The sequence below is a fragment of the Bison bison genome, unplaced genomic scaffold (assembly GCF_000754665.1).
Source record: "Bison bison bison isolate TAMUID 2011002044 unplaced genomic scaffold, Bison_UMD1.0 scf7180017864180, whole genome shotgun sequence".
Lineage (NCBI taxonomy): Eukaryota > Metazoa > Chordata > Mammalia > Artiodactyla > Bovidae > Bison > Bison bison.
This window is the reverse complement of record NW_011494752.1, coordinates 14543993-14552621: the sequence shown is the minus strand read 5'-3', so window position 1 is coordinate 14552621 and position 8629 is coordinate 14543993. Positions and strand designations below refer to the sequence as shown.

General features: G+C 42.5%; 1 protein-coding gene across 4 annotated transcripts in view; it reads right to left on the bottom strand.

Annotated features, from left to right (window-relative positions):
* Nucleotides 1-8629, bottom strand: part of STX8 (syntaxin 8) — a 206538-nt gene that overhangs the window by 72178 nt on the left and 125731 nt on the right. The window contains exon 8 of one of the 4 annotated variants that reach the window (XM_010843021.1): nt 830-899. The exons of the other annotated variants lie outside the window; for them this stretch is intronic. Coding sequence (XP_010841323.1) covers nt 838-899 — 62 coding nt within the window. The 3' untranslated portion in view covers nt 830-837. The remainder of the gene's footprint in view (nt 1-829; nt 900-8629) is intronic. 4 annotated transcript variants of the gene reach the window in all.

Below are 8629 nucleotides of genomic sequence, written 5' to 3'. Positions count from 1 at the left end.
TAAATACTATTTAGAAACTCCTGGATTGGCCATAAAGTTTGTTCGAATTTTTCCCAAATATCTTAATGGCCAACCCCAAAAAGATCTAGGCACTAACTGTCGTCAAATACTGGAGTATCACTGCTTCTAGGCTCTTTAGGTAGTTAAAAGAAATGTCTTTTTTTTTTTTTTCCTTATTTTTAAATCATGAGTCTACAGTGATACTTCTAATTCAAGTCTAACACCATAAAGTTCATTCTTTCTTTTCCATTTGCTATCTCTATCTGTTTTGCTCCTAAGAACATCAATATATTTACTAACTTATTCTCTTCTACTAACACATGCAGTAGATTCTGATTTACTCTACTAATACCACTCCCAACAACAATAGTAACATTTGAGGAGTCTGCAGTTCATCATTCTGGAAATATATCCAGCTAAGGGGATACAAAGGACTCTTTAAAAGTTACCTGAATTTTTTGTTACTGGATAATCTTTTTATTATTTTAATTAACAGATTTTTGTTTACTATTTAGAAGCTTGTCCCTCAAGTTTTTAAAGACCTTATAAACCTAAAGACCTCAACACTAAAGAAAATTATTGCATCAAAATGATTAATGCACAAATAAATTTTTTATTCAAATAATTCTAAAATAATAACTAATATCTATATTATTATGGCTATGTATATGTCTATGGCAGGTTACAGTACATGAGGTCACAAAGAGTTGGACATGACTAAGCACACACACACACATACCCAGTAATACATTACAATTATCTCTCCTTTTTTGTATTACTAAGAATGGCAAGAATAAGATATAGCAACCACAGTGATTAATTCACTTACATTTGTTTTCAAGATGCCCTCTGGTTTTTGAAGCCACTTTTGTTCCTACTTCTATTTTGCTTAGGCAAATCTAGATATAAGTAAGATTCTGTTAGCACATCACATAACAAATGGCTGTATGGAACAATATTACAAATTATTTTACAAAGATAACAAGAAATTTTATTCTCACTTTGCCATATTTCCTGGAATGGGGTACACCAAGTATTTACTCATTTTTTAAACAGAAAAAAATTTTTACTATGCTAAAAACATGTAACACAAAATTTACCACCTTAACCATTTTAAAGTGTACAGTTCAGGGGGTTAAATATGAATTCACATTACTGTGCTGCAACCACCACTGTATTTATCCATTTAAAAAAGCGACTCTTTACAGTTTTCTTTCCACTTTTCTGTTGGTTTACAGGTAAGAAGTTATACTAGACAAATGCCAACACAATGATGAAGAATCTTAGCTCCAGATTTGCCAAAAAAAAAAAAAAACATTTTTTAAATTTTTTTAAAAAATAAGACTTCAGAAATTCAAAAGTCATTTTGAAAGGAATGAGTGCTTGGAGGGCCAAAAGAAGGAAGGGCTCTTATCACCATAAATCAACTTGTGGAAGAATGTGGAGTGGTGGGGTAGGGAGCCGCTCAGTGGACACGTGCCCTGCCAAGGCCACGGAGTCTCATTTTGCAGGCTGCAGTCAGCGCAGAGCAGCACAAAGCGAGATACAGGGGTCCTCGATACTGCGCATGCGCGGAGGGCCGTGTCATGGACCGCTGATGCCGGAGTCCAATACAAAGATCATTCTGCTGCTAATCCGGAGAAATTGATCTCAGTGCTCACACTCTTGGACAGAGAAAACCCAACAGTGATTTCAAATGAGCTCCAAATCAATTTTTCTCAGGAATTTAACACCGGTTCAATGACTGGAAAGTGTCATGACTGCCTGGCTCTGAGATAGAAAAGGTGAGCAGAAAACTAAAAACAAAAAGGTGACCAGAAAACTAAAAACTGTGACACTGGTGAGGTTCTCTTGGAGCAGATGAATGGGTCCCTAGGGCTGATTTAAAAAAAAATTCTTTTATGAATGCAACAAGGTCTACAGTCAAGTTCTTAAAAAAAAAAAAAAAATTAATGTTGGGAGCTTTCCTGGCAGTCCAGTGGTTAGGACTTTGCCTGCCAGTGCAGAAGTGTGGGTTTGATCCCTGATGAGGGAGCTAAGATGCCACATGCCTCCGGGCCAAAAACTAAAATATAAAACAGAAGCAGTATTGTAACAAATTCAACAAAGACTTAAAAAAAAAAATTAATGTCAGGGCTCTGGACTGGAAGCACTGCCCTGAAATTGAATTGCTTTTCACATGGGCGCCGCTGTGAAGTCTGCTGCTCAGTGAAAAGTGGTGGCTGGGACTTAGTCCTGGACAGGCAGCAGAAGTGGGTGACAGAGACGCTCTGCACAGTGAGAAATGACTGCAGCCAGGTATTAATTATTATGACTTCTGAAGGTATGACAGCTCCTTTAATTTTGCTTGTTTCTATTCAACTTTACCAGTGGTTACTCTTTTCTCCAAAATCACCCGGGCTCCAAAATCACTGCAGATGGTAACTGTAGCCACGAAATTAAAAGACATTTCCTCCTTGGAAGAAAAGCTATGACAAACCTAGACAGCATATTAAAAAGCAGAGATATCACTTTGCCAACAAAGTTTCATCTAGTCAAAGCTATGGTTTTTCCAGTAGTCATGTATGAATGTGAGAGTTGGACTATAAAGAAAGCTGAGCACCCAAGAATTGATGCTTTTGAACTGTGGTGTTGGAGAAGACTCTTGAGAGTCCCTTGGACTGCAAGGAGATCCAACCAGGCCATCCTAAAGGAAATCAGTCCTGAATATTCCTTGGAAGGACTGATCCTGAAGCTGAAACTCCAGTACTTTGGCCACCTGATTCACTGGAACTGATTCACTGGAAAAGATCCTGATGCTGGGAAAGACTGAAGGCAGGAGGAGAAGGGGACGACAGAGGATGAGATTCTTGGATGGCATCACTGATTCAATGGACATGAGTTTAAGTGAGCTCTGGGAGATGGTGAAGGACAGGGAAGCTTGGCGGGCTACAGTCCTTGGGGTCGAAAAGAGTCAGACATGACTGAGTGACTGAACAACAACTCTTTCTCGGAAGCATCCACATTGGGCATCATGGCTGATGTGGTAGTAAAACGATGTTCTCTGAGTACACACTAGAAACTGGCCCGGGCTAGAGAGCCTCAGCAGAGTGGCAAGAACCAGAAAGTCAGGAAGGTCGTCTGATATCTGAATTTCCCTTTGGATAATACAGAGAGAAGATAATCCACTTGTGAATCACTGTGACTTTAAATAACCCTAAAATCAGCTAAATGTCCACTTATTCCATTTCATAGTAACAATTTTTGAGGGAGAGCGGCATGAAAACCTGAACCCAAAACTTAAATTTTAGGGGATGTTTTTCAAAAATTACAGCTTCCTTTTAAAAAATTTAATTTACTAAAAATACCCTAGAGCTATAACAGCCAAATTGAGAGAAACGTGTGAGGCATCTCTTCCAACTACTTACAACACAGAACCCAGGAGTTATGCTCAATAAGCCCAGTGCTTTATTTTCCAATACAAACACATACTACAACAGATGGTCTCTATATCTTCCATTTAAAAATTACCCTATCTCACTTGGTTTTATTCTGTTATATAACTGTTAAAATTTCCCCCCAATCAAACAGAATACATAACATCAAAGGTCAAAGTCCCTGTTCAGGTAGGATTTAACTCTGCAAGTATCTAACCTGGTGCCAACCACCCTATATGAAATGAGATCAGCAAAGTTCTGGCCAAGACCCTTGGCTCACATCTGACGACATGTATATGTATGTATGTATGTATGTATGTGTGCGCGCGCGCGCGCGCGCGCACAAGGAAGTGTCTAATTCTCCTCAAAGGGGTATGGAAAGAGGACAACAGAGTTGGATCAACTCAAAGACCATCTAGTCTAAGTCACTGACTCCCCCCATCCCCACCCCCCCCTACTGACTTCATGAGATTTGGATGAATCTAGCTATAAGGACTTGGGAGAAGGCAATGGCACCCCACTCCAGTACTCTTGCCTGGAGAATCCCAGGGACGGGGGAGCCTGGTGGGCTGCCGTCTAAGGGGTCGCACAGAGTCTGACGAGACTTAGCAGCAGCAGCAGCAGCTATAAGGAAAACGGCCAATTTCTTCTGAGGAAATCCAATTATAATTGGATTAGAGTCCAATAATAAACCCTTGTAATGTTGACTGTTAGCTTATGGTCAACGTTACTAACCAGGCTTCCTAGGTGGCTCAATGGTAGAGAATCTGCCTTCCAATGCAGGAGACACAGGAGACTCGGATTCAATCCCTGGGTCGGGAAGGTCCCCTGGAGAAGGAGATGGCAACTCACTCCAGTATTCTTGCCTGGGAAAATCCCATGGACATAGGAGCCTGGTGGGCTACAGTCCCTGGGGTCACAAGAGTCAGACACCACTGAGTGACTGCAACACAGTGTTACTAAGCCATTGACTTTATAGGTAAAAGAAAGATATCAAAAATACCAAGACTTCCCCGTTTGGATTAATTTTGGTCACAAAGAGAATCCAATTCCTCATTTCAATTTACAAATATAAAATAACATCAGTGTAAGAATGAGAAGCACTGGCCTGTAATGGTAAACTCCTGAAAAGTCAGGCTGCAGGCACACAAGTACCCTGAGTAGGCACTGGGGCTCTACCTCCCATAAGTGGTAGACACACGATAGAGGTGAGTGAGATACACGTTGAGTGAGCAAAACATGCTCTGTCCCAGGCCATGATCATCCTTCTAAACCCAGCCAGTACTTGCCAGTCCCATGGAGCAGGCTGAAAGACGAATTCACTGGTGAACAGACACAACCAGAAAACTCGCACGAACATGCCCGGGGGAGGGGTATCAGCCAAGCCCGTGCACTGTGGTTATTGCTCCATCACAACAGAAGCCGCTCTTGGAAATCACACCTTATCTTTCCAAACCACACCGAGCAAAAACAATAATCAAAAAATGATTCTACTTTGTGATCATTTCTGACCCCTTGATGATAGCAAAAGTCACTGCCTCGTAACAGATTAGAAAAGCGTGGCGGCCTCGCAGGCGGTCATGGTGACAGCTCTGGGGCTGTCAGCCCTTATCAATCACCTTCCATTAAGTAGGGGTTTTCCAATTTGGCGCTCCTCTCAAAGACTTCACTTTGCCTGGATTAAGCCAAAGCATCAACATTTGAACAGCCTCGTCCTTTTCTCGCTCCCCTAAAATAAATGTTGTTAGCAGAAAAACCAGGCTTTTCCACAGTAGGAATTCAAAACCAAAGCAGACAACAGTGGTATGGTCACATATAAAAGACACCTGATTACAAACGGGTCACACATGCATGACACCAGTGCCACATGCACCCATGGGGCCCAGGAGGGGAGTATTCAGAGGTGCCCGGAGAAGGGCAGGACTGCGAGTTGTACGTTTCAGCTCCTAAAATGAGTATCGAGCAATTCCAATATATTCATTGGAGTGTCCCCGTATTTGCTTGGACTTTAGAAGCAGGTGTCCTAAGAATTTTACGCTCTGTAGTTTCACTTCCTGGTATCTATTATCTCCATGATGGAGAACAGTCATTTCTCTAAAATATACAGCAGATATGTCTAGGGAGCAAAACAGTTTTAAATCAACTGAAAAGGGCACGTTGACAAAATAAGAGAACTCTTAAGAGAAGCATTCATCTTGTTTATCTTGGTAACACTGGTAGCCAGGTAGACGTCTCCTGTATTCAGACACCAAATTCACAAGACGGCAGGCCACAGTTTCTATAAATACGACCAACGCGGTAATCATGCACATTTTTCTGTACCCAGTAAACAGAATTCTTCATTATCATTATTATTTAAGGTTTTATTTACTTTTAATTTTTTCAGCTGTACCTTATAGCCTGCGGGATCTTCATTTCCCAACCAGGGATCAAACCTGAGCACCCTGGAATGGAAGCTCGGATTCTTAACCACTGGACTGCCAGGGAAATCCTTTCATTATTATTTTTAATGTGACAAGAGCCAGAAACAGAGTGGTGAGAACACAAAGTGATGAATGGGGAAGACAGATACTTCACGGTTATTCTCAGACAGGCCTAGGGGTTGACCAAACAGAAGTGAGAGAGAGGCCCCAAAGTGTAGGGCTTCGCCACATGCTTTACTTGGCCCACGTGGAGTTTTTTTAAATGTTCGTTTACTGTCAACACTAAAATATTAGGAAATTTCACTTAAAGATCCAGATTTCAGGCTTCCCATAAAAATAAACACACAGATGATCCGGCGTGGCATTCCCACATAGCAAAACTCTGCTGTTCACTCTCTCGTTTGCCACCAGAGAGAACAGCGAGGGCCTGCTTCCTTCAAGGAGACTTGCTGTCTGGCTTCTGAAAGCCTCTGAGGGAACGCAGGAAGTTTTGAGCCTGAAGAAATGGGGAGCAACGGAAGAGGAAGCTTATTTGGGGCTAAAGACAATGAGTCTATGAAGAGCATACAGGGATTGAGAGTGTGCTGGGCGGGGGATGGGGGGGGGTGGGGGGTGCGGGTCAAGAGAAACTGTGTGGCGGCAGCTGAAGACACAGACCCTGAGATTCAGGGGAAGTTGGGGTCTGGGATGCAGAGCTGTGAGTTGCCTGTGAAACCATCCAAGAGTCAAAAGAGTAGCTTAAGGAAAAAGTGCCAAGGAAAAAAGAATAAAGGACTGAGTCCTAAGTACGTCTTCCATGGAAGATGGAAGAGTGAAAAAAAGAAAGACAAAGGGAGGCTGAGGGACTTCCCTGGTGGTCCAGGGGTTAAGACTCCGAGTTCCCAATGCAGGGAGCCTGGGTTCGATCCCTGGTCAGGGAACTAGATCCCACCTGCCACAGGTAAGACTCAGCAAAGCCAAATTAAAAAGGGGAATAGGAGCGTACGGAGACTGAAAAGACTGAATTAGCCCCCTTGGCTCTCCAGAGGCTGGTTTGAGGCTGGCTGAGTAGCTATTCTAGGGAATATCACGATAAAGCAAATCACACAAATTTCTGGTTTCCCAGTGCATATAAGCTACGTTTAGACTATACTGTAGTCTACTAAGTGTGTGACAGCATCATGTCTAAAAAAAAAGTACATACCTTAATTTAAAAATACTCTCCAAAAAACGCCAACCATCATCTGACAAGACAGGGTTGCCACAAACCCTAAACTTGTAAAACACAAATAAAACCCCAGAACATCTGTGATGTACAATAAGAGCAAAGTGTAATACGATGATGTATGCCTGTATACCAAAAGGCTTAATGCTGCTCCCACCCTGGGTCTAAACAAGTCTATATGGAAAATAAGTCTGTAATAAGTAATAATAATGTGCTAATAAAAGAGCAAGTCATTTCTGTGCCATACAAAAGTTAAGCCATGCCACCTGAATATGCCCCCCAGGGGGCTTTCGCTAATTTCATGACTGGAAATGGCTTCAGCCACAAGATTATAAATTCCAGCTTAACTGGGGTGGGGGGAGGGGGTGGAAACTGACTCCATTTCTGATTAAATGAGGATGCAAACTTCCTAGCTCCATAATATTCCACCATAACTTTCTTGAGTCATCACTATTTTCCTTAAAGACCATTCTAAGCTGACTTCAGTGAGAGGTAAGAGCCTCTGAGTCTCATTTGTCAAGGTGGCTCTTGATGACCAATTTACAGCCACATTTTAACATTGCTGGCATTTACTGAGGACTCAGTAGCACAGGCATGCATGATGCCACCCAACTTGTTCTTGTGTAGTCTGCAGAATAACCATGGTACGCCCATTTTGAGCCCTAGAGAGAGCAAGCCACTCTCCGAGTCACCCAGGTGGTCAGTGCCAGAGCCCAGATTGTGACCTGGGTCTGCCTGGGCTCACAGCCATGCTGTACTGTCCTTTCTGAAAGACTGAACGGATCCACCTCGCCCAAGCCACCCCATTTCTGAGAAGTGGAAGGCAAATCCAGTGGTTCCAGATTAAGACAGTGTTAACACAGTGCCAGCAGGGCTGATTTCTAACCACATCCCTGAGACGCTGCTAAACTCACAATGGCTGTGCTTAGACAACATTACGTAATAGTCCATATGCTGAGAAGCAACACTGTCCCTCGACCCGGGTCATTCAGAACTCTGAGCCTGGCCTTTCACAATTGGCTGCGTCCCTCAGACTCAGACGAGGCTCTATTTTGAATTCTAATGAGGACGGGGCACAATGAATATTTAAACTGCAATTACAAAGATGCTGCTTTTATGTGGGTGTCCTTAGCACACATAACAGATCTGAACGGACATGTAGGTGCCAATGAAAAATAGCAGTCTCGTTTGTGTTTAGAAGCTGGAGAGAGACAATATTGTTTTATACTTGATGCTGTTGTTATTGGGGTGGAGGTGGGTGAAGAAAAGGGAGGTGGGGGAAAAAACCACCCAAAGATCCCAGTAAAAAAAAAAATGTTAAAGCCCAGGCTGCCGAGTGAAAGGTTCATAAAGAGGCGTCTGAATCCTTTGTTAACAACTGAACAAACAGATTCATCATTGGGCCCTTCTGAGCGGGCCCCCTTGCAATCGGGTCTGTCTATACAACCAGAAATTTCCTCATTGGGAAAGCATCTATGACTGATATTATATCAGATCGGTAGGGCGATATGCTGGCGGTAGGAAAACAAAAGACCATTTCACGGTTCACAGCCTTTTTTTTTTGCACTCCCTTAAGTAAAATGATG